General features: G+C 44.6%; 1 protein-coding gene across 1 annotated transcript in view; it reads right to left on the bottom strand.

Annotated features, from left to right (window-relative positions):
- The window catches only part of SEMA3E (semaphorin 3E), a 222,030-nt gene that overhangs the window by 59,696 nt on the left and 135,374 nt on the right, over positions 1-26,960 (bottom strand). Inside the window, exon 5 of the mRNA XM_055000402.1 lies at positions 390-483. Coding sequence (XP_054856377.1) covers positions 390-483 — 94 coding nt within the window. The remainder of the gene's footprint in view (positions 1-389; positions 484-26,960) is intronic.

The following is a 26,960-nucleotide window of genomic DNA, read 5'->3' as shown; positions in this document are numbered from 1 at the left end:
AGAAAATTAGTTCTCCACTATCAGGGAAACCGTTGCCCAACTACCCACAGAACCACATCTATGGTCCAGCTGAGCAAGCGAAGGCGAGTGCTCCCTGAGGCATTACTATTGCATAAGGGAAGGGCCTGCGCCACGTGGCCCCTGTGGCACTGACTGAGTCTCCGTGGCTTCTGGGATTTGCTCACTTCTAGCGCTAGGGCCGTGGACCTCTCTGTTAGTCAATGGCCAGTCTGCCTCTGCCGCTGCACCAGTGGAAAAGGTCTGAATGAGACACCCCATGAAGACAAGCAACCCTTTGGAACTGGGCTTGGCACATAAAGGAATCCTGGCAATGCATTAGAGACGACGGAGGAGACTCTGAAAGACTTTGAGATACCAGGAGGCATTACCAAGGAGAGTGGAGATGAAGGAAGAGCTGGAGTCGAAGGGGCATCTGCCACGGCCTCTCTCCAGCCTGTGAGCTTCCAGGTGAAACAGGTGGGCCTGGGGGGGAAAGGAGCACAGAAAGCATTAGAAATGCAGCGGAGCTGGCAGGAGAATTTGACCTTGATTGTGGGGGATCAGGAGCTTTTTCAACCCCGACAGGGCGGCTTCACATCCCTGCATCACAGAAATGTTTGGCCCCAGGGAAAATGCAACAGGCAAAGCTGACTGGATGCCACATTCTCTCTGCGTGAATTCGCAGTGCATTTTGATTGTCAAAGGACAGTGCTCAGCACTTAAACAGATAGCCAAGATGCTTTTCCTATATTCCTTTTCTCTATGCTTTGAGACGCAGCTCTTCTGCATACAGAGATGCAATTTAATGCCCATTCAGTTTCCTGCACTGAACCTGCCCAGAATAAACCACTCAGCTATTCATGCATTTAAGAAGAAATAAGGAGAGCTGTCAGTGACATTTTTCCTCCTCTTGTCCCCCCCCCCATCTTGACCTCTGTGTGGAAAACTCACCCAGCACACAACTTGTGTGAAGTGGGCAATGAGGGCCTCTACTCCCGTAACAACTTTTTCCTACACTGTATATATATATATATACACTTTTTCCTGCATATGAAAAGAAGGCAGCACCACGTCACGTGACCACTCTGCTTGCGTCTTTCTTGCCATTACTTTAATATTTTTAAAAGCTGTCGCAGACGGTGCCTCCCAGTAGGCCCAACAGAAGCAGAAGAGCCTGGCATGCCGGGGTATGTTGCTGCCCCTCCTCTTGGGGTACAAAGATGTCGCTTGGGAAACCGCTCTGAGCTAACCGAATGATGGGGAAATAGATGGTGCAAGGTTGTCCCACGAATGCTAGTCTACTTACAGGCTATATTTTTGAAAAAGTACTTCCTGCGTATTTTGTATGTATTTATTTATTAGGCATTTATTTATATTAGACCAGTGTGCTCACATTCTAAACTTTGATTGTAGCGACACAAGAGAGTGGGTGTGAAAAGGAAAGGCGACTGGGCGTTAACATGCAAACATTCTTCCTCATGCTTTGTGTTTTGCATGGGTGGGTTGAAGTATAGGGAGTTGTGCCAAAAGAAGAAAAGGAGGAACCTGAAGGAAGAAAAAGTTGAGTGTCCCAGGCAGCAAAGGGCCCTTGGGACATGATCCGTGACCTCCACAAATAAAGCTCGCTGGCACAATAAGCCAGATCAGAAGCAGATTAAAGAAAAAGCAGGAGTCTGAATGGCAATCCCTCCACTCCAACAAATAAATAAATAAATAAATATTCACACTGCACATAGAGTGGCCATGTTGCCCAAACTGTATGTCTTTGCATCAGTGTGTGAGACAGTGAGAATCACCAGGCCATTCTGGATATATTTTCAAAGAACTTCTACCATCTCAGAGTAAGAGTCAAACCACACAATATATATTTTAGCAAGCTGTGTCTGGGTTCCCCCAGCTCAAGTATTTAGGTTTCACTGGACACTGGATTCCAAGAGGCAGAAGGCATGGCTCGTGGGGTTATTATTACACATTCCCATGTCTGCATTTTGCTAACTGGTTTTTCACTTCAGATTTTGCCAGGAAGGATGGGTGCCAGTCAGTCAAGAAATGGCAGCATTAACAACCCCTTTATGATTTTCCTTGTGTGCCTTTGTGTATGGTTAATGTTGCTGTCAGTTCCTCTCATATGACAGAGTGTTTAGGAGATCTACATTTTGAAACCGTCATCCTGTATTTTCCATTCATTATGAGGTACACATGGAACATCTGGATGTCATGCTCATGATTTGACTTGATTAGGCCGGTGGGAACTAGGAATGAGGCTGTTTCCTCCTCAAGAAGGGAGTGTATTTCTTAGGTGTTATCCAAAGACCTGGAGGAAGTCCAAGAGTGTGGTCATTCACACATGCACCCCCAACTTGGGTTTTTTTTAGTGACCTGGGTCTTTATATACACAGAGTGCAGACTGAGGCAATGTTTTCCCATAAAAGAATAAGCCCATTGTTCTAAAAAGACAACTTTTTATGAACTAAAAATGGATAAACTAAAAGCAAGACAGAAATGCAATTTAAATTCTTGGCAACTGAAAATAAAGACAGTAGCAAAATTCAAATACCTACTGTGGCGAGTCCCAAACAATTACTTGCTAATTAAGATGCCCAATTAAGCCTCAGTCAAGGCTGTTCCATGAGAAAAAGAGAGCACTCTGCTTTTGGAGCGTCAAAGAGACCCATTCACGGCAGGCACCAGGGAGTGTGTCTGAGCAGTGTGGAGAAAAAGCCATAATGGGGGCAGGTGAAGCTACAAACAAGGGATAAGTTAAAATCAAACCTACCTTTCTTGAAGACTACATGTTGTCCCTGAGACTATGGAGGTAGGGCAGGAGTTAAAACCTACTCTAGTCTCTGAAAGAAAGCTGTGAGAGACATGGATCCATCACTGTTGATTAACAGAGGAAGACGGCTCAGAGCCAAACTACAAGTGACGCCTTACACAGGTTGGACACTTGTCAGCTTCCCTCAAGTTTTGAAGGGAAATGTAGGCATCCTGGTCTTGCAGCTGTAATGGAGAGCCAAGCTGTAAAACCAGGATGCCTACATTTCCCATCAAAACTTGAGGGAAGCTGACAAGTGTCCAACCTGTGTAAGGCGTCACTTGTAGCTTGGCTCTCAGTTACCTACTAGAGGCTTAGGTATTGTTTCGAGAAAGGTATAGGGTAGCGTCAGATGTATGCTTACGTCTCACATACACTGACTATTCTGTCATTCTGGAATCAATAAAGATCTCAGGATCCGGAAAGCAATTCTCTAGGTGGGAAGGCCTCTCTCGCAGGACATGTTTCTGACTGCAGCTTTGCATTTTAATCTCCTCGTGGGAAACTCCTGGCACCGTGCCTGATCCGCTAGCCAGGCCCCCTTCTGTTTGGTTCACCCTCTGGGTTCCCAAAGGGCGGGGTCCCCAGTGCTACTCCCCCCAGCTCCTGTTACGTGGAGATCTCAAGGGAACAGGTAGCAGCATTGGTAGGGGGTGGCAACAAACTGAAAGGATATGTGTGGTCAAGGGGTAGAAGAAACCTGGGGCAACATATTATTTAACATATTTAAAATATAGTTTCAGCAGGCATAAACTTTAATTAAAATGGGCAATTTTATTGCTGATGTTTTTAGATTTAAATGTTTTATCGCCTTATTTTGAACAGATGTTTTTATTTCTTTTTATCATACATTGCTGAGGGTATATTATAGAGAAGAAACTGAAAACTTTATGCAATGAATAAGTAAAAAATCTTTTCCTTTCCTCAGTACATAACATGCTGAAAACTGAACCTGACCAAATTTCAAAACATTCCTACTTAAAACCAAACTATAATTGATTAAACAGTTTCCACACGTTGATTTTAGGTTCTCTCTACCAAAGTAAATATTCTTCTGTGTACCACCTAAAAATAAAAACAAAAACCCTCTGACATGCCCATGAAATGCTTGGTATCCTCCTGACTTGAGCAGTGGCATCTGGTCTGTCTTTTGTTATCTGTGTTTTTACAGCTGCAGTTTCTGACTGAATAATGTAGCTTACATTTTTCAAAGACACTCTTCAAAGTGGAAGTGGACCACAATTTATATTCCACTGAAGCACAGAGATGGTTTTCCAGTGGATTTTACCAGTTTTGATAGAAAGCACAGCATGTTCTTCATAAATGTTTGCAGATGCATACATTCATCAGAGAAAGGCTCTGTGAAATTTCAGTGTTGACTTTTCCCCATTCCCCCCCCCTCCCGGCTGCATTTCAACCTTTCACAACAAGGCCTTGGCTGCACTGAAGCTTCCAGTACTGGGTGAAATGATCTCTCTCTCTCTCTTTCTCTCTATTCTACATTTTAATGATTTTCAAAGAAAAACTGTTACTCATCAATATCATCCTAACACTATCTTCACCATTCTGTGACACAGATGAGAACCAAGCTTTATCATAAACACCAGAAGCAAATGACAGGAAAAAACTGGCAACCCTGCTATGGATAGAATGATCCTGATGCACAGCTCTGGCACAGTGCTGTTGGGATACAAGTAGAGATGGGCACAAACGGGGTGGGGGGGGGAACGAACCCTGAGCTTTGTGGTTCGTCGTGTTCCATGAAACACGAACCATGAACTTTCACGAAATTGAATCGTTTCGTGAAATGATTCGTTAGGTTCGTGATTTGTCAGATCCCAAGGCCCTACAATGGCCCCTTTCATACCCAGAGATGCCAAACTCACAGGGAGACTTCAGAAGGCTCTCCTCCAGCCATCCTTCAAGTATTGGCCTCAAAAGTCATGGATTTCAAGAAAAATGCGGCCCCACGAAACGCGTTTTCATGATACATGAATCGGCCCGATTTGTCACAAAATTTGATTCGTGTTTTGATTCATGCCCATGTCTAGATACAAGACCCAACCACACAGAAGGGTTTTTTGGTAGCAGGAATGCTGCTGTGGGTGGCATAGGAATTGGCCTCTGATTTAAAGGCCTCTTCATCCCTTTGTGCCAAAGGTGGTTTTCTGAGCTTCTTGAATGATCTAGTTTTGTCTGTTTTGGTTTATCCTGTCTAAAAAATAAAACATTCTCTCATTTCTATACTGTTGTGAAATTAGAATAAGATTCCAGGAAGCTCATTGATTATAGTAAGAGGTGCAAACCAGACTCCTTGAAACATAAGACATACTCCCAGAACTGCCTAAAATCTCCTGATATTTTCAAAGTTTTAAGCCACTGAAAGAGAGCTTGTCTGTTCAGAACAGTCACTTCTGACTATATTGTGGCAATTACTTTCATAAAAGCAGCAAGTGAGATGCCCGTTTGGTCTGACACAAGATGCTGGCATGGAAGTCCTTTGTGCCACAGTTCTGGAATCAGCTTTGTGGTTTCCTAGAAGAAAATGCCAGCTGAAGAGGCAGAGTTTCTAGCTAGAGTCGGCTTCACTGCAGAAGCAGCTTCGCAAACTGTTCCCCAGGAGCGGGATGTGAGGTTTGTATATTTCTGCTGAACAGCTGCAGGGGAATAGGGGAGCAGTGATGTGGGACACATTTTTTTAAAAAAAAACAACATGAGGGTAACTCTTTGCCGACATTGGTGAAGCATGGGAGAGGACAGAGTCATGAGCTGAAGAGATCTATGATGCCCCTGGAATACTCACCTCACAGGGACCCCCATTTTGACCCCCATTTTGTCTCCTCATGCGTCTACAAATAAGATGGAGTCTGCATTAAGCCAATGTCAAATGATACCAATGGCATAATGGAATACAGGGCAGCTCATCTGTCAATCATGCAAAGCCAACCCCATGAAAGATTCAACCAGAGGACCATTTCCCCAAGGACCTCAGAGCCGACTCCCTGAATAATTTGAGCCTAATGAACGACTTAGATTTCCAAAACAATAAGCAACGGACTGATCTCAGCCAGTCCCACCTCCCATATCTTAACAATCGTACAGGACGATTTCTGCCTTTTTCTAATCCTGTCAGTCACCCAGCCACAGTTCTATTTTTCCAAACCTCCTCAAGGGGGCATTTTTGATTCTTTTATGCAAACCAGGAAAGCTCCGCTTTACAACAGTAAGAGAAATTCCTTTTCCAACTTGCCTATCTCCGGGAAGATTGGATTTGTATCACTCTCCCATTCATATGTCAACATCCCTTCCCCTCCTCATTTCTGGCAAAAAGTTATAAAATGTTATTCCTCAGCCCCAATTTTTATAGCCAGTTTGGAAGTCCTCCAGTTACCCCAGGATCACTGATGGCCTCCCTTGGACCTGCTTTGCTGCACTTCCGTCCCCTGTCAGAAGTTCCCCCAAGTTCCAACGCTGCTTTACCACCACCAAGGAATCGCTCCCCACTCCCTCACTGACATCAGGCTTGCATATCTTGTTCTTCCCTTTTCATTTTCTGCTATAGAGAGGTAGCTGTTAAGGAACGGTTTTTGAATTTCTGTTTATTTAAACCTCTCCCTCCCCCTTTCTTTTTCATAATAGTTGTTTAATTTGGCTTTTTCTTGTTAATTCAATAAGAACCTTTTGTTTAAGAATGCTTATTCTCCCTCATCCTTTTGGGTGCTGTTCTGAATTAAGACCTCCACGTACACTGGTTTAAGATTCTAAAATATCATTTAAAATACACATGCTTGTTCCATGTCAGAAAAAGGGATGCCTTTGGAGACCTGACTTCCGGTATGGCGTGGCACTGTCACGGCAGCTGAGTTACAAGCTCAGTGCCCTGATCTTCCTGACTCCTTGGGACTTGAGGATTTGGGCCCCCAAGACCCCCCCCCATGGAGAGGGGGGGCTGGCCAGAGCAAGGTGGAGGAGCTCAAGGGGACTGGCAACCCCCTGTGGAGCCTCCACACTGGCTTGAAAGGCAAGGACCGAGGAAGAAGCCTTTATGGCTCTCAAGCTACAAACCCCGAGATTCTGATATAAGCTAAAATAAAACAAAGATTCCTGACAAGATAGAAGCAAAGACAACTGAAAGACCGAAAAAAGTGATTCTACCTGACATCTCTCCAAGTAAGAGAATTGTTTATGGCTTTATGAGGGCTAACCAGCTTGATGAGGGGGTGTTTATTATCCCCCGGAGAGGCGGCTGCTTTATGAACCGGGAGACTGACACTGAAGAGTGATTTATTTATTTGAATGAAAATTAGAGTGGAATGATGAAAAGCTCTCTCAACAAAATGGAAGGAAAAACCAGTCCTTTTCTGTGAAAGTATGAAAAGTAGAGAAGAAGGGGGAGGAGCATGGAAAGAAAGCTGTGAGGAAGAGACCTGGTGCATTGCTTCTGAATGAAGTAAAAAGCATAGAATGCACTTCAAACAAGAAAGACCAACAGGGACATTGCAACATATTCACCGACACTTCGCAGAATTGGCTAGAAGGCAAAAAGAGTAGTTTATGGCTGATCATTGGAAAGAAAGAGTTACAGTATTACTTGAGAGTGAGAAAGAAGAAGAAACAGGATGAAATTTAGATTATGATGCAGGGGCTTTGATAAATAAGGATGGTATATGAGATATATTGCGATTTTTAAATAGTCATGTCCTGAATGCGATTTAAACTGTTTTCATACAAAAATTCAGAGAATAGGGAAAGAAACTAGGTCTCATATGCCCCCTTTTGCTTTATGAAGCTCAACATAGATCTAATGCAATCTTATATGTTTTTTTAACATGTTATATACTGTTTATGTGCTGTTATAGGATTAGAGAGAGTGTGGCAAATGGGTCCTTAGAATCTTCTATTCTCACTCCTACCTCTTAGTTCGTTTTTTAGATCTCTTTTCTTCCTTTTAATTAAAAGGTAAGATAGCCTCTAGGTTTAACAGGGGAAATACCAGGGAGGTAGAGGGAACCTCATAAATTTCTTAATGTTTAAAACATAAACTAGTGGTTAAGCTAAGTCTACCTATATACTCCCCCCCCCTTTTCTTTTCCTGCCTCTTCATAACGAAAATACAAGTACTACATTTTAGATGGCTTGGGTTCAGACACATGAAAGATCGAGGGTAGCGTAGTACAAAAATCTCTTTCCATACTTCTCTCCTTTAAGAAAATATTTAGTTAATGATATAAATAATGGGACTAGCAATAGAAATATAAAGGTTACTTATGTTTCTGCTCTTCCCCCCCCTCTGTTCTGGAATGATTAAGGGATTAATACCCTAGGCTTAAAAATTAAATGATTGAAATGTACCTTAAGAAGATGCTCCCCATAAATATAAATAACTGTATGAAATGAGAAAAGAAATGGAATAAGTGGGTAAAAAAGCAAGGAGACTAAAAAAAAAATGCCAGAAGAGATATAAATGGACGGTTGAAGGTATAAAGGGGGGGGGAAGGGGGGTACTTGGTTATTCAGTCGCTTTCTTTACGGATTGATGTCTATATTGTAAAATTCTTGAAATATTGACTATACGATGACTATCTTGTACATGAATCTGATACTAAAAAGCTTTTTTCTTCTTCTTTACAATAACCTAATAAAATTTATATTATAGAAAAGAACATCTTTAGAACAAATCATCAGTCAGTTAGTCCTTGAGCAATTAAATAAAATAGCTGTAATTTCCAAGAGCCAGCAGGGGTTTCTCAAGAACAAGTCATGTCAGACTAACCTTACCTCTTTCTTTGAGAGAGTTACTACATTGATGGATCAGGGGAATGCTGTAGACACGGTTTATCTTTATTTCAGTAAGACTTTTGATAATGTTCCACATGATATCCTTGTTGACAAGCTGGTAAACTGTGGTTTGGATCCTACTACTGTTAGGTAGTTTTGTAACTGGTTGACAGATTGCACCCAAAGAGTGCTAGTAAATGGGTTTTCATCCATTGGAGAGGAGCGGCAAGTGGATTACCTCAGGGATCTGTCCTGGGCTCTGAGTTGTTCAACATTTTTTAAAATTACTTGGATGAAAGGATAGAGAGGATGTTAATTACGTTTAGCGATGATACTAAATTGAGAGGAGTTGCAAAATTCAGGATGATCTTGAGAGGCTAGAAAACTGATAACCAAAAAGGAAAACCAACCATAACTTACTAACTACTCCAGTCTCAGATACAAGATTATATTAGATATGAGTCAAAATTACAACATACAAACCAAAGAATCTGGAGCAAGCAACACCATTATATTACAATTACATCATTTATAGAATAATTGCGTGAACCACAAAGATGTGAAAAAAGTAATGTACAACCAAAGAATCACTGAGTTAAAACTCAATTCCATACATATTGACATTCACAATACTATTAGAATATAAAGAAATCTCAGGTAAGTCCAGTAAAGTCTCTAGTGCAATCAACATCTTCAGTGCTGTTGATTCTTGTACTCTTTTTTTTCTTTCTTGTAAGGGAGAAGGCGCCCTCACAGCTCCGCCTAACTAGGAGCCGGCTTATCACCTCGTTTCAAGAATTCTTTGTCAAGAATGTGCCGCATTATGGCTCACTCTCCAAAAAGTGTACCATTCATTCCATAGGACAGATAATTCATACATGTAATCCTTTCCAATAAGACCACCTTTTCCTTAATGTGGCACGTATATTGCTTTTGTTTGCACATCTTTGCGGTTCACAAAATCATTCTACAAATGATGTAATTGTTATATAATGGTGTTATTTGTTCCAGATTCTTTGGTTTGTATATTGTAATTTTGACTCATGGTATCTAATATAATCTTGTATTTGAGACTGTAAGCGGTTGGCCCTGGCCTTCGACATATTTGATACACCTTTAATACAGGCCTGTGCTACAAAAGGTCACAGGGCCCCTGGATTAATGCAGCTTGGTCTGCATCAGGGGAAATTCCAAGCTGGCTAGGCAGAATGTTGCTGGACCCAGCCCAAGAGATTGAGGTATGCCTGGAATATGCATGTAAATGCAAAGGACGAGGGTGATTAGATTTACTATCTTCCCAGCAACTGGCTTGAGACCACGACAATAGAGGGCTGTGCTGTGTCACCCCATTAGCACATTCCAATGCCCTTTTCCTGTGATTACATTTCTTACTCCAAGCTTGGGAGCAATCAATCAGCATCCATGCAAAGTACATTACAGGTTCTAAAGAAGTTAGCAACCAGCGTCAGGGGGGAATACACATGTGCAAGCTAAGAGCACACATTGTTGGATACTCAGCTATCCTTGTGCAATAGTAGCTATGTGCAACTGTACTGCCTTATCCACACAGGGAAATAAATAACTACTGTATTGCGGCGACAGCACAGAACTCAGTGGCGTGTGGCCACCTCCTAGGAAGCCTCCTGGAGTAGGGAACTTGCCCTCCAGGCATGTCCGTGAATTTCCCATTTTTGAACAACTACATCAACGTTTATCCACCCTGACCCATCAATATTCTTGTTAGCAATACGTCCGAGACAATGTTTCTGAAGGTGTATTAAGAGGTCCTGATTAATCATAATAGAAGAGTCCAGTAGCACCTTTAAGACTAACCAACTTTACTGTAGCATAAGCTTTCGAGAACCACAGCTCTCTTCGTCAGGTGCAAGATGCAAGAACCGTGGTTCTCAAAAGCTTATGCTACAGTAAAGTTGGTTAGTCTTAAAGGTGCTACTGGACTCTTTTCTATTTTGCTACTACAGACTAACACGGCTAACTCCTCTGGATCTGATTAATCATGTTCTATAAATTATGGTTTCAGTAACTAGCAGGGGCGTGCACTGCAAAAATGTCTGTTTTAAGTTTTTGGGTACTTTGTTTTTAACAGGGCATGCTTTCTGTTATGCCAGAATTGTGTGCATATATTAATTTTAACTATTGTTTTCAAGCAAAAATTTCTGTTTGAGGATTACAGCTCCTGAAAAGTGTGCCCTAGCCTGAAATTAGAAAAGAAATCCCTCCATGGCCTTTAAAAGTTGAAAAAGGAAGGAAGGCACGTCTTTCCAGCTCTCTGGGGTGACATCACAGCTGCTGGCCCTTCTTTCTATGGGAGGCTGAACCCGCTCAGGCCCGGATGGCCAGAGCAAAGCTACCAAGCCACCGGGGGTGGTGGGGGTGGTTGTGATGGTTTCTACTGGGATTACAAAAGGGACGGACAAGATTTCTTCCAGGAAAAGAGCAGTGCACTGGGGAAAGGAGTGTGGGCAATGCAGGAGAAAGCAGGGAGGAAAAGAATGGCAGCTACAACTTGATGGAATGAGGCTCACAAAGGATCATACAGAAAAAAGGAGGAGGGAAAGGAGGCCCCAAAGAAAGCAAAAAAGGGACTTTGTAATAAGGCTGACATTGGAAAAGGTGCAACCCCCCCCCCGCCCAGTTTTTAGGGTTACCTGTATAATAATGTTACCTGGATAAAATGCAAATAAGATCACTTCCTGTGGATGCTTGGTATGTACAGAATTTCAGATTAGGAGTTCAGTACTTGGCTACACAGTGGGAAACCAGCAGGTGAGTGATTGATTAATTGAAGTTTTTTTTATAGTGTATGGCCTGTAGGCTGTTAAGCTTGAATAAACTGAATAGATTGATTAATTCAAGGTAACCAGACACTTTGAAGAGTATCTCTAATGACTCCTGTAGTGTTAGGTTAATACATCTGTGTTTGGTGTGCAGTATCAAAGTGCATACTACAGATGAGAGACACTTTTGATATATCACATAAACTGATGGGTTATCAGTAACAAACCAAAAGGATGTGAATTAATGTGGATGTATCAGTTTGGTCGGGGTCTGGTATAATGAACGATTCCATGTATATCCCAGAGAGACGTCTTGATCTTTAAGGATCTTCTCCAGCTCCCTCACAGTTGCTCTTCCAAGTCTCAATAGTCTTCTTTCTTCATTGCAGTCTCCCTTTAAGATCTTTAAGATCCTTTATCTTTAAGATCCTTAAAGATAAAGATGTCTCTCTGGGAACCAAGATAATCCAAACTATGGTATTCTCCATTACTATGTATGGATGTGAAAGTTGGACGGTGAAGAACGCTGACAGGGAGAAAATTGATTCATTTGAAATGTGGTGCTGGAGGAGAGTTTTGCGGATACCATGGACAGCCAAAAAGACAAATAAGTGGGTACTAGATCAACTCAAGCTGGAATTTTCCTTTGAAGCTAAAATGACAAGACTAAAGCTATCGTACTTTGGTCACATCATGAAAAGACAAGACTCTCTGGAAAAGTCAATAATGCTAGGGATAGTGGAAGGCAGTAGGAAAAGAGGAAGACCTAAAATGAGATGGCTGGACTCAGTAAAAGAAGCCACATCCTCCAGTTTGCAGGATCTGAGCAAGTCTGTTAATGATAGGATGTTTTGGAGGTCTTTCATTCATAGGGTCGCCATAGATTGGAGGTGATTTGATGGCACATAATACACATGCCGTGAAACACATGGTTTCCTTGCACAAGGTTCCAGGTTCATTCTCCAGATGGAAGCATCTCAGGGCCAAGCTACACATGACGAATGACACTTGAACAGCAAGTGTATTTCTCCCTGTTCACTTGCCCTCCACTCAATCCACTTGCCAGGCAAGTGCCTTTCGTCATGTGTAGCTTGGCCCACAGATAGTCAAACAAGAGAAGACTGCTGCCAGATATTACTAGGCTGGATGGACCAGACATCAAGATCCTGTTAAGGTCTGTCATTGTGATTGGTTCAAAGCAGTCCAAATGTAAGCTGGGTGGTGTATTTAGCATTTCTTATATCTCACTTGCATTGCAGCTAGCATCTAGATGAGAGCATATTCGTGCTATTTTATCAGCGAAAAACTTAGCAAAGGCCTTGCAGATAGTTGTCTGTTCTCAGGACTGTAAAGGTTTAGATTTAGGAGTTAGGAGGCATCTGGATATCTTAAACAATTGGGATGGTTGTGAACTAGCCAACGCAATAATTGCTGAAAAATATTTCTTTGCCACTTTCATTTCTGCTTCATAGGTCCTCCAGTGCGTTCTGTAGCATGTTCTATCTGCTTCCGCATGAGTTTTTCACCAGCGCCTTTCTAGACATCTTCCAATTCTCTTTAAGTCAGCCATTTCCATGGTAAACCATGGGGCTAGCGTCCGTCTTAAGGGCCAGAGCGGTTGATAAGGAGCAATGGTGTCAATAGCTTCAAGGAGCTTTGCGTTCCATACTCCTACAGCAGCTACCATGGGACATGTGTTTGGGATTCTAAAATCCCCCCAAGGCATTTTGGAATCTAGAAGGGTCCATGAGCCTTTGTGGGCAAATCATTTTAACTGGACCCCCAATTTTGTGAGGAGTTGGGGCTATATTAACTTTTGCCTTCAGCAGATGATGGTCTGACCATGGTCCAGGCTGAACCTCCAATGTTGAAACAAGGTTTTCTCTTAAAGGCTTTGTGCAAAACATTAAGTCTAAGGTGTGGCCTCTTTCATGTGTAGGGCCTCTCACAATTTGCAAGAGTCCCAGGGTTGCCAGGGAAGCTATAAATTCTCCAGTTTTGGGCACCATAATTTCAGAAGAATATAGACAAGTTGGAATGTTTCCAGAGGAGGGCAATGAAGATGATGAGGGGTCTGAAGACCAAGTCCTATGAGGAAAGGTTGAAGGAGCTGGGAATGTTTAGCCTGGAGAGGAGATGACTGAGATGTGATAGGATAACCATCTTCAAGTACTTGAAGAACTGTCATATAGAGCATAGCACAGAGTTGTTTTCCATTGCCCCAGAAAGTTGGACCAGAACCAACGTGTTGAAATTAAATCAAAAGAGCTTTTAGGTAAACATTAGGAAGAACTTCCTGACAAACGGGTCCCTTGGTGGAACAGCCTTCCTCAGGAGGTGGTGGGCTCTGCTTCTTCGGAGGTTTTTAAGCAGAGGTTAGATGGCCATCCTGACAGCAATGCTGATTCTGTGAACCTGGGCAGATCATGAGGGGGAGGGCAGAATGGATTCCATCAGTGCTTAGTTCTCATGGCCTTTCTTAAATGCCAGGGTAATGCCGATCACCACCTTGAGGGTCAGGTAGCAATTTTTCATAGGCCAGTTTGGCTAGGGATCCTAGAGGTGTTTTGTCATCTTCTGGGCATGGAGCAGGGGTCACTGGGGCACTCGGGGGGGGGGGTATTTGTGAATTTCCTGTATTGTGCAGAGGGTTGGGCTAGATGACCCTAGAGGTACCTTCCAACCCTATGATTCTATGAGCCTTTATTCCCCAAAGTCCAGCAAGGGGCAAGATTAATTAACAAATCAGGACATGGCAGTAAGGTAAGGACATGAGACTCTGCAACTGAATCAGGCCCCTCCTCCAATCCTCTCCTGAGAGCCAACCTGGTCCAGATCAGCCAATGAAATGGATGGTTGCTCAGCAACAGTGGCCTTGGATGCCTCAACTCCCCTTCTTCACAGTTTCAGAGGAGCCTCGCATCTGGGACAGGTAACAAGCTTTGAGCTGTCTCTGGGAATGTCTTTCTTTTTGGCTAATGCTTACATAGAAGGTTTTTACCCAGAAGGCTTTATAGGACTCTAGTCAGTCGGCCATAAACGTTTAGCATAACTTAGGCTCAAGTACGCCTGGTTCTTCACTAACATATTTGGGATTGTGCTTATAGTGCTTGTACATGCTCCCAAATCATCACTGGGAGTTGTCGTTGTGAATCACATCCTAGCATTGGAGCCAACACATTTACTTTTGTTCAGAACTTTTGTTTCCACCTCCCGATATCTAAGGCTCAGACACATTCAACACATTCTAAGAAACTTAGCTGCAAGCAGGGCCGGTGCTGCCATTAGGCCGACTAGGAGGCCACCTAGGGCGCAGATCTCAGAGGGGTGCAGAACTGACTCAAGGGGCACAATTTTATACACACTCATTTCTTGAAAAAATGCAAATGACAATTTATATTTTTTATTTTAAGATAAATACTACAATCATGCCACGGATTATAATTAATTATAAAGACTTATAAAAGTTTTCTATATACTGCAAAATTTTGGTGTAGTGGTATAGGGGAGAGCCAGTTTGGTATAGTGGTTAAGAGCACAGGACTCTGATCTGGAGAACCAGGTTTGATTCCTCACTCCTCCACTCAAAGCCAGCTGGGTGACCTTGGGCCAGTCACAGCTTCTAGCTCTCTCAGCCCCACCCCCCTCACAGGGTGATTATTGTTGTGAGGATAATAATGACATACTTTGTAAACCACTCTGAGTAGGTGTTAAGTCATCATGAAGGGTGGTATATAAATCAAATGTTATTATTAGTATATTATTATTAAAAGTTCCATTGGCACCAGCCACTGTGGTCTGCCGCTTGGGGTAAGTCGAGCAAACGGGGCTAATGAGCAGGCAGCAGTGGGGGAGAAAACCTATCGAGCCCCTCCCCCAACAGGGTAGAGAAATTGTCCTCTCAGCAGACGATCAGGCAGCTCAAAAGCTCACCCTAACATTTTTAACAAGATATTTCCCAATAGGTAAAACAAATACCAGAAAACTGTACCATAAATGGGCTAGTTGGCTTAATTATTAAGGTGAAAAAGATGCTAGCAATCCGTATATATTATTCTTTGAATAACAGCAGTATGGTATGGCTTTGGATAGGCAATATGAGATCATTAACTCTCAAAAAGGCAACCTCTATGAATTATATCATCCTACTTTGAGATAATGTTGCTAGTCATTGTTGCATCTCAAAATAGTCTAGGAGACTCAAAGTTAACCCAGAAGACTCAATCAACTTGAGAGGAACAAGCCTCACTGAAACGACTCCTTTTTAGCTCTCCATAGAGCTGGCTAAAAGAAGAAAGCAAATAAAATAAGAGTCTCTCTATACGTGTTCTTTATGTGTTGGGAGACACAATGTTAGCCAGGAAGTGTAGTTTTAAATAACAGAGACGGCAGAGATAGCTCTGGAGGGGATGGATTCTCTCACAGCCCTCCACTGCCTATGGTGTCTCCTCTTCCAAGGTCTTTGCCCTGCCAAGGCTCAGTTAGTTCAAAGTTTTAAGTGGCAAGCGTGGCAGGGGTAAAAAGCTCCAGAAAGGGAAATAGTCTGTCATGACAGAAGTGGTGGAAGGTTGTGAGAGAATCTGTTTCCTCCAGAGCAATCTCCGCCGGCTCTGTCTTTCAAAACTAAGCTTCCCGGATAACATTGCGTCTCCCAACACTTGACAGACACACGCCCTGGCGTCTTGTGTAGAGAGACTATGTAACTGCAGAGAAAAAGTATCTCCTTTTCAAGTACAACATAATTCTCCCTCCCATTGTCTCACAACAAGTATGAGAAAGGGAGGGAGCAGAAGCCGCTCTGTTGTGCCAGCCAGGAGAAAAGGCGGGGAAATAACTTCCGATGCTGCAGAAAGAAACTTTTCAAACAATATCCAAACCTTGAAGGTTTATGCTTATATAAATTTCTATATTTACTACATTTTGTAAATTTTTATATTTTTAATTCATACAAAAGTGCTATGTGCTCAAATGTGATAAATAATTCTACAATAAATATCTAAAATCCATCCAATCTATATCCAATAAATATTCAAAATATATAAATAATCATAAATAATCATAAATATTCATCAAGCGTCCAATTGACCAAATCCACTTTGGGTGATGAATGTCAATTTCCAGAGATGTGAACTGTATGAACTTTGTGCTTGTTCTATTTCAGAGCTGTTAATATCTGTGTGGAGTTTCTTCAAACCCTCAAGTAGGGCCAAGAGAGCCTGACGGGTTCCGCCAGCTCACTTTCCCTAAAGCTATATGAATGCTCTACTTACAAGTCAGCAATAACAACCCCTGGGACTCAGCAACTATGGCACCTGTAGATGAAGCTAAATTAACAAATGGGGAGGGGGCAGCAGAGGGAGGACTAATACTCGGGATACAATTGTGGTGAAGTTTTCAAGGATCCTCCAGTCCACTAGTTGACCTGTTCCACTAGCAGCAAAGCCTGGAGTGAAACGTCACATGACATGAGTTAACATACCAAAACCTCACTATTGCTCACCCCATGATTGGCTAGCTTCATCCCCATGCAACATGCTCTCCCCTAAACCCAACTGTCTCCTGGTCTTGCTTGGCTTGGACTAAGTGGGTTTATGTTAACTACTGTCCCGGCTTATCCCTGGACTGATCTTAAACTTATTTAGAAAATATAGTCATTTTTCTAGGGAGCTATGGCTAATAAAAAATGCTCAGTTCGGCAAACGAAAAGCAAAATATGCTAAGGTCCAAGCAAACCAAGAGGGGTTCTTCTGGAAATACTTTTGTACACAGAAAGCAATTGAAGAACAAGAATATGACTATACCCTTGTTGAAACTACCACTGAAGAAGCTGTACGTGCAAAAGAGAGTCCTAGATATAAATCCATGTGCTTTTTCATGCCCTGCACACTCTTTAAATTTTGTAGTCAATGATGCTGCTAAATGTAGTCAGGAAGCAACAAGTTTCTTCAGTTTGGTTCAACAGATCTACAATTACTTCTCTGAATCAACTCAGCATTGGCAAATTCTAACTAGCCATGTATCATACATAACTGTTAGGCCATTGAGTCAAACAAGATGGAGAGTCAGATTGATGCTTTGAAACAACGGAGATATCATCTTGGTAGTATACAGGGGTCATTTCATAGAAAAAGAGCAGCAGGAACTCGTTAGTATAACTCATTAGTCTATGCCACGCCCCTTGCCATCAAAGAAAGTGCGTTATTAGCATAATTGATTTGATCGGGCCTGAAATGTCCGGGATTCAGCTGCTGCCAGACGGGGGAGTGTTCCCCCACCTGGCAGTGGCCCAATCAGGGCAGCTTTGGCCCCAATCCAGGCCAAAACGGGCCCCAAATGGCATAAAATGGCAATTTGGGGCATGTTTTGGCCTGGATTGGGAACAAAACAGCCAAGATCAGGTTGATGCCGGGCAGAGGAGGGGTCCCCTGCCAGGCACCAACCCAATCCTGGAATAATTATAGGGGAGCCACCCTGGAAAAATTATATATTAATTATTATATCGTTGTAATCTGAAGCGGGAATTTATAGATGTATGATGTTTGTATATTGAACAGCTTATGAATTTTTCACAATCAATTTGCACCCTTTGGGGTGAGGTGTGTGTGTGTGTGGTGTGCGTGCGCAGAGCACGCACGGATGCCCCCACAGGCGCAATGATGTCACTTCAGGAGTGATGTCATCATGCGGCCCCTGGGCAGGCTCATTTTTGGGCGCTGCAGAGCACTCTGCAGCTGCTGAAAACGGGCCTGGTTTGCCGTGGACTGGGCCTGTTTTGAGCACTGCAGAGTGCAGGAGCGCCCTTGCGCTCCACAGCAGCCCTGATCCAGGCCAAAATGAGCCTGATCCCGGCAGCTGAGGCACACGGGAGCACACTGTGCCGCGGAGGAGCACACAAGGAAGGTGCACACCCCCTGCTGCTCACGTAAGTGTGGGCAGGGTGTGGGGAGCAGTGGTGGGGGATCCCCCACCCCCACCAGGGGTCTGGGATCCCTAGTGTGGCCTGGCTCCGCCTTAGCCACCATCAATCTACTGCTAGCGTGGGGGCTGGCTGTCTCTGCCTCATCTACCACTTCCATCCGGCTGGGCTGCTGAGCTTCTTCTGGGCTGAGGCAAGGGGTTGCTCTGGAGCCTTGGCTGGGAAGCTGGCAGTAGCTAGGACCCAGAAGCTGCCGTTTAGCCTGCCTCCTGCTGATGAAGCCTTGTCCACACCTGGAGCTTCCTCAGCGTTCCTGGCCTCTGACGGTGCCTTCGCTGCCTGTTCCCTCATTGCTGGGTGAGTGCTAAGGGTGGCAGGGCCTTGTTTTGGAGGTGTGCAGCTCTGGGAGGGTTCCCAAATCCAGCCTGGGCACCAGACAAAAATGCATTTCTATGTCAGGAATGACAGAGAAAGGAACATCAGATCTCGAAAGTATGGATTTGCTGGAACCCCTTCTTGTTCAGAAAGATATTCCACCCCTGGGAGCCAGAATTCTTGGAAAGACCTTTGATATGTTTCCAAATTTGACCTAGCTGAACTGGCATTCTTTTGGCGTATAGGAATTCCCTAAATGCCTGTCCGATGCTTATTTGGCAACGATGAGAGTCTGAAGGGATTCTGGAAGGTTGTACAGGTCGCCTATTTTGTCATTGTCAGTCTTTGTATCGAGCAAGTCTTAATGTTGACACTATGTTGTACAATTTTTATTAATACTTTTTTAAAAAATTAAGAAGGGGAAAAAAGGAATGTCAGAGAAATCCAGTGACACTCATTGCAGAAAGATAGAAGAATCATCTGCCCCAGTGGAAGGCGAAAACAGAGAGGCCGTAACACACAGAGGACTGCGAGCAGCTTCTTGGCAGGAACTTACAGTAGGCTCTGATGGTTTATTTCATATGCCATACAAATAATGACTGTCCAACAAAAGCCATGTGCAGAGCATCACATGTGACCTGAGGCTTACAATTAGACAACCGTATGCACAGACGAGCTACTTGCCCAATTCATCCATACATTTTCCCCTAGCAAATGGATCGTTGCACAGATGTACGCACCTCGGACCCAAGCTTCGTGTGGCAAGGAGTGAGGAAGGGAAAAAAGAGAACTTGAGACCGACCCAGGTCCCCACTCCCACCGCATGCGCATGGGGAGTGTGAGCCATGAGGTATAAATCACTTATTTGGGGGGTGAGTTTTAAACAGGAAGATCTAGTTGCTCCTTGGTGTTGTAACTAAGGCACCAGTGCTGGTGACCACTAATGGAAAAGGAGGTACCAACTGTCAACCTCCTAGGTAGAATAAATTTAGGAAAGGCTATGACTGGCTTTTTAGGAAGACAATGTGTTTCCCCCCCTCCTTCTATTGCTTGACAAAGTCATATTTGCATGATTAAACTTGATTTGGAAATACAGAAATTAGCTTTATCGATGACAATTTAACTGAAGTCAGAAGCAGCATAAATCCAGCAAATATGGCTAGGGCATTTAACATTTGTTTCAAACATCATCACTGAAAAATAAATCATACATTGGCCCCAGAAACCTAATGAAAGTATTCCATGTTTGGGCCATTAGCAGAGTTTATTGTTTAGCAGTGGAAGCGTGATTATAGGTGGCTGTGAGCTGGTTCTGCTGGCTGGTGTGTGTGCAGGAGAGAAAATAACAAAGCATACACTTGCTTAAATTTAGAAAGGAAATAAGGAAATTAGAAAGGAAATAAGACAGGAAAGGAGGAGAGAGAGAACCTATCTACCTATCTAGTCTTAGGATGGGCCCGGATGCTGGGACAAGTCCTGCATGCGTGGTTCCAAGATGGAGGGAGGAGAAGGAGAGATGGAGTGCTGTTAGCTGCAGCTTAGAAATCTTTGTATTAGCTCTATCAGAAATATGTGTTGCCCCTTTAAGAATATGCCTTCATGGGAATTGTAGTCCCTCCAAAGGAGAGAGGGACATTTGAGATCTTACCACTTATCTTCCTGTTTTAAGTGTGATTTTACAACCTCTTTTCCTCCCTTTGTCTCTACCGAGCCTCTTCCATGTGGATGGGGAAGTGACTCCTTTTTTACCGCACCTCTAAACAAACCTCTGCTATGGACACACGGGAAGCATTCATCTCTTTGGCTCAACTGTGAGCTGTGTCTGGGGGCCAAGCTACACACGACGAATGACACTTGAACGGCAAGTGGATTGAGTGGAGAGCAAGTGAACAGGGAGAAATACACTTGCCATTCAAGTGTCATTCGTCATGTGTATCTTGGCCCTTAGTCAATGGGAACGGGATTCCCTGGGTCAGGGGGCAGCCAGAGAAGTGGCAGCCTGGAAATCAGGAATAGATGGCGTCTGGCACAAAGCCAGGAAGAGGAGAGGAGAGGAGGAGGAGGTCAAGAGGAGGAAGACCTGAGAATAGCAGTCTACATATGAAAGGATAGTCAGAGCAATCGACAGTGAACAGGGTGCCCTGGCCTCTCTATCTTTCTAACTCTTTGGTTTGTCCTCCTCTGAAACCTGAGGAAAGAGATAGTGTTGAGTCCTCCTCTTCCAACAATCACAAAGTTATTTTGTAATAAATAAATGCTCAATGCAAGCAAATCAAAAGTTATGCAACGTAGTATTTATTATTTTTAAAAATGGGTCTCAGACCCTCAAAGATGGCAGCACACCCAGTTTTCAGAAAAGAAAGAGGGTTACAAAGTCCAGAGAACAAAAGTTCCTGCCACAATCTACATGTGAGCTTTTTAAGATGCCAGAGGCCATCTAGAAAGCCCCCTTAGACCAACTCTTCTGTTTGTAGATTCAAGTCAACTTCTCTACCACAAGATGAAACAGAATTCTCAAGGCCTTGTGGCTGAATAATAGAACTAATCCGCTGTAACAGATGTCTCATTAATATAATAATGTTCCTTTATCCATATTTCCTTTTCTTGTCATATATGGGGGGTGGGGCTGAGCCACAGTTTAATTTTGCTCATGGGGACCGTTAATAAAGGGCTTTTCAGCTTGTTGGTTTTAAGTTTTCTCTCTCTCTCTGTGCCCCTATCTCTAAGGGCTCTCACATTCCACATTTAGATCCTGTGCCAGCTGTATCTGTTGATTTCATTGTTCCCCTGTGAAAGTTGGAGAATTTTGCATGTGTGTTCAGAGCATTGAAAGAATTAAGGAAATCTATTTGCATGTTATATTAAAGGGTGTAAAACAGAAACAAAATACTCTATAGCAGCATCTGAGCAGCGCAGTGGAATTTAAAATGAAGACTGGTTCCTCTTCCGCAATGCCTTCACCAACTGCAACGAGCCTCGGCTTAGCCTCACAATCAGGACTTTTTTTCAGCAGGAACGCGGTGGAACAAAGTTCCGGAACCTCTTGAAAATGGTCACATGGCTGGTGGCCCCGCCCCCTGATCTCCAGACAGAGGGGAGCTTAGATTGCCCTCTGCGCCACTGGAGTAGCACGGAGGGCAATCTAAACTTCCCTTTGTCTGAAGATCAGGGGGCGGGGCCACCAGCCATGTGACCATTTTTGCCAAGGGCGATTTAAACTTTTAAAAACTCCCCCCTTGTTCCAGCTGACCCAAAGTGACATCATTGGCCCTGAGAGCATGTGTACTCTTTGAACGCGCACATGTGGTACCAGGGGCACCACCTCCCGCCAAGAGTTGCCCCCTATGCTGGCAACCCACTGAGTTCCACCACCTCTTTTGCCAGAAAAAAGGCCCTGCTCACAATAATGAGCAAGTGTGTATCCCCCCCCCCCACCCTCTGGCAGAAGAGGGCGACACGTGTGCCTTGAGGAGGCTTGTGGCAAAATTCATACTGCAAACAAGCTCCTCCTCCTTAAAAGAAATCCGGACCGGGATGTTAATATATCATTTGACAAATATGCTGCATGTACTGCATGATCTGTAATTACTCAGCGCGTTTGGTTTGCAGCTAGATTTTCCTCCTAACATTCGACCTCTCTGTTGTTCTTGGAGAGCCATAGATGATCGCATGCTGATAAGTTTCAACATAATACATATGAAATTCTTGCCTCTAAAATCAGCCAAATATTGACATATTTTAGTTAACTAACTTGTTTCATAATTTTTTCAGTCCTAACATGGAGTGTACATAATCTGAGGAGCAATGAATTGTGCCGTGCCTTTTACATAGTATGGGTACATGCTAATTTCATTGTGGGTCATGTGGCCCTTGTACTATTTGATCTATGCAGAACATGAGGAAGGGGAGGTGGCGGAGAAAACAGAGCAATCCTAAAAGGAGCTTAGGGAGCTGATGAGCCCCCATGTCGGTGTATCTGGCAGTTACACCGTTGTAAAGCCAAATTACATTGATGGAGCTCTTCTGTGGTGCCCCGCCAGGGTTTCATGCCCGTGAGGGCTGCCAAAGCCCGGCCTCTATGGATCTTGAGCATAAACCCCGGCACTGGCATCAGAGGGGGCAGCCTGGAGGTGGGGCAGGAGTTCGCTCCAAAAGGGGCTCCAGGCTTGGGAACTCCACTAACAGCTGCAGAACGTTACACCATGAAAAAGGTGGCATAGCCATAGGCGTCCATTTTATGGGGAAAGTTGATTGCTCCCCATGCATGGCCCCACCCAAATGGTCCAGAGGAGTACAGAATGCCACCTAAACCCACAATCAATCTGCCATGTGCCCTGGCAGCAGCCAAGCCCCCTCCCTGGCACCCAATAATTCCCACCCCCTACATAAACTCCAGCCAGGGTGCCTATGAACCTGGTAAATGGGAGGTGTGGCACGAGACTGCCAGAGATCCTTCTGTCGTGGGGACTTTGAGTGTGCGGCACTTCAGTGGCAGGGAGAGTGCATAGCAGGCACTTTACACAATTGGAGAGCTAAGTCCCTTAATGTCTGACTAACATCTCCCATTCCAGAACGCTAACAGGTAAGGTCCCCCATCTCCAGAGTCTCGGCTCGAAGAGGCGAGGGCACCCTGGCAGGTGAGAGGGAGCTGGGAGGCTGTTTCCACAGCTTGCTCGTCCACAGCTGCCTCCCTTGTTCCCCTGGTACATGGGCCGGGGCCTCCCCCCAAATGCTGGCCTCTTTTGTGCGAGGCTGGCGGCATGGGGGGGGGGAAGGACAGTCCCTGCCCCCTAGGTAACCTGGCCCCTGCCTGACCAAGAGGGAACTCCCCAGGCAACTGTGCTTGACAGAGCCGCCGTGTATGGGGAGGGGCAGGGCTGCGTGCAGACTGCCTTGGCTGGACCCTCCCATTCGGGCAGAGAACAGAGCATGGCCCTCCTGAGGTGGCTTTCCCATTGCTGCACATATTGCTGTTTTTCTTCAGGCAGGTGGCAATCCAACTGGGAGAGATGGGTGCATGGACCACACAGTCCCTGGCAATCCTCTCAGACTGCATCTCCAGCCCGGTTCCAGGGGAATCCCACCTGAGACAACCATCTGACTTGTGAGTCTGCCTCACTTGCTCAGTAGCAGCAGAATGGCTGGCTCAACTTGGCTCCAAAAGGTTCTGAGGAGCAGCAGGCACAGCCCCAGTTGCCACCCCAGGTGAAGGGAGTTGGCGACCTGCACCCAGACATCCTCTTCACATTTGGCAGTTCAATAGAGTCTGGTTGTACCACAACTCTCTCCTGGTCTGTTTGCGTGCCTCTGGATGGCAGTAGCTCAATGCCCCTCCCTGCCCCAGCTCCCCCATCTGTCACTTCCCCATAGGGCTGCCCCTTCTTGCATCCCAGAGGATGGACTGGTATGGATGGGGTGACTCCAGAAGATGTTCCAGGTGGCAGAGGACTTCTGTTTTGTTGTGCTGAGCAACAGAGCAGTGCCCAGTGGCACTCTGGAGGCTGAAGCTACACTTAGCTTCTCATCCTCCCCCCTCTTCCCCTTCAGACACACTGAGGGGCAGAGTGGGACTGGAAGTGTTGTCCATATTTGTCTACCCTGGGGATAGGGGCTTGGAGGGGGTTCTACACTCTACAAAGCACTGCTGGTGTCTTGTAAGCTAGGCAGATGGTTGGACATGGGTGGTGGTGGTCTGAGGTCCTCACAATGCTGCTGTCGCCAAGGACGCGAGGAGGAGAACTTGGGGAACGATTGGCAGCCAAAAAGATGGCTTTCTGGGGCACCTCATCGGCTAGGCCAGCCTATTCCCTCGTATGCTGTTTGGGGGGGAGGGAATCAGACCTTAGACTTTAACCCACCTCTCCCCCTGCTCATGTGGGGAGTCGCTCCAGAAGCCTCAGGCATGCTATCCCAGTACCTTTTCACTGAGCTATGCTCATTTGCAAGATATTCTCTGTCTGGCCCCATGTGGTTTTTGATGACATCAGAGTTGCAGAGGGGTCTGTAGACCCTCCTGGCATGTCTCTTAGGGACAGGGCTTTTTCTGCGGAAAGAGGTGGGGGAACTTTCACCTGGGACAACTCCTGGCAGGAGGTGGCACCCCTGTAATTATATGCGCATGCACAAAGTGTGCATGTGTTCCCAGGACTGCGCACGTGTTCCTGGGACCATGCAATGACATCACTTTTGGGAAGTGATGTCATCGTGCATGTTATGGCCACCCCCCAGAAGACAAAGAGAGAGAGAGAGAGAGAGAAAGATGGAAAGACATGGAAGGAAGGAAGGAAGGAAGGAAGGAAGGAAGGAAGGAAAAGAAAGAAAGAAAGAAAGAAAGAAAGAAAGAAAGAAAGAAAGAAAGAAAGGGAGGGAGGGAGGGAGGGAGGGAGGGAAGGAAAGACATGGAAAGAAGGAAAGAGGAAGGAAGGGAGGGAGGAAGGAAAGAAAGAAGGAAAGAAGGGAGGGAGGAAAGAAGGAAAGAGAAAGACATGGAAAGAGAAAGGAATGGAGGAAAGGAAAGAAGGAAAGAAGAAAAGACATAGAAAGAAGGGGAGAGAGAGAGAGAGAGAGAAAGAAAGAAAGAAAGAAAGAAAGAAAGAAAGAAAGAAAGAAAGAAAGAAAGAAAGAAAGAAAGAAAGAAAGAAAGAAAGAAAGAAAGAAAGAAAGAAAGAAGGGAAAGTCATGGAAAGGATTCCACAACAAGGTGGCGACAAGAGCAGACGTGTAACCTGTAGCTTGGGGGTTTTTAATTTCATTTTATCTCGTTTATGTTTTAATTAAGCTTTTCTGGCATCTAGGCTGCACATTGCTGGGGATAACCTGGACATCCCTTTGGACAGCTGTTTGCTGTTTTAAATATTTTATCTTTTCACTCTCGACACGGCCGGGAGTTATCTCAGAGGCCTGTGCTGAAATGAGTGACTGTCTACAAAGGGACTGGCTACAGAGAGAGCTCTGCAGACTGCAGCACGAAGCAAACTATTTACATCTATTAACAACTACTAAATTAAAATTACATCTATTACAACTGTTAAATTAAAATTTACATCAAAACAAAAATAGATGGATGGGTGAAGAGAGGGATACAGCCACAACTGGGAAGCACAGCAGGGGGGATTCAGAGCTCTAGGATGCTAAGTAGTTTTTAACCATTTTGAAGGAAGGAAGGGAGGGAAGGAGGGAAAGATGAAAAAGAGAGAGAGAGAGAGAGAGAGAAAGAAAGAAAGAAAGAAAGGGAAAGGGAAAGGGAAAGGGAAAGGGAAAGGGAAAGGGAAAGGGAAAGGGAAAGGGAAAGAGAAAGAGAAAGAGAAAGAGAAAGAGAAAGAGAAAGAGAAAGAGAAAGAGAAAGAGAAAGAGAAAGGGAGGGAAGGGAGGGAGGCTTCAGCTGTGGGGGGAATCCCCTTCCTTTCAGCTGAAGTTTAAAACCCTTTGGGGGCTTTCCCGGCTTCAGCTGGGAGGAGGGGAATTCCCCATCTGAGAGTTCCTGTGTTAGTGGTCAGACTTTCCATCATAATATTAAGAAAGTTTATGCCATAAGCCCCTCTCCATACACAAAATACTGCCCAAGCCAGGCAGAAATATGGAAGTCAGATCCTGGCTGGGAGACAGAAAATTACTAACATGTGAGATGTCAAGCAAGGCCAGCTTTCAGCCCCACGCCCTGGAGATGTGTAAAGATCCTAAGACTGGTCTTCCCGGAGTTCTGGAATTAATTACTTTAAAACACCCTACCAATCTTTCCTTATCCACTCCCCAATTTTCAGGCGATTCAGGGCTCTGATAGATTTACACACCTATCTATCACAGGTCATCAGTCACTGTTGATAACTTTAGTTTCACCCAGGAAAGTAATCAAACTTTCCCAGTTCATTGTCTTGCCCTGGAGATAGCTTTCTAGTCCTTTGTCCCGCCCCAGGGACAACCGTTAAGTTACTGTTTTGGGTAGACATGGGCACGAACAGCATTACGATCAGGAAAAACCAACGAACAGCCTAATCTGCTGTTCTCGAACAAGCTGTTCGTGAGGCCCCATCCTAAACAAGCAGGTGGTCGTTGCAAGCCTTGTTCGTTGCCTTCGGCAGCCGTTCAGCAAGCCAGAGAGTCTGGCACCTGCTGCAATCAATCTCCTTGGCAACCGTAGGCTGGGAGGGACTGAACTCTGTCTGAACTCCTTCTGGCTTTCCTTCTGGCTTTAACCTTTCAAAGTACTTCCAGCAGAGAATCCTATTTTTGCCTCTGTTAAGAGAAAATGACAGCCAAGGGGGAGACCTGTGGATCATGC

This window comes from Eublepharis macularius, chromosome 16 (assembly GCF_028583425.1).
Source record: "Eublepharis macularius isolate TG4126 chromosome 16, MPM_Emac_v1.0, whole genome shotgun sequence".
Classification (NCBI taxonomy): Eukaryota; Metazoa; Chordata; class Lepidosauria; order Squamata; family Eublepharidae; genus Eublepharis; species Eublepharis macularius.
The sequence above is the reverse complement of the archived record's forward strand: the minus strand, read 5'-3'. Positions and strand labels throughout refer to the sequence as shown.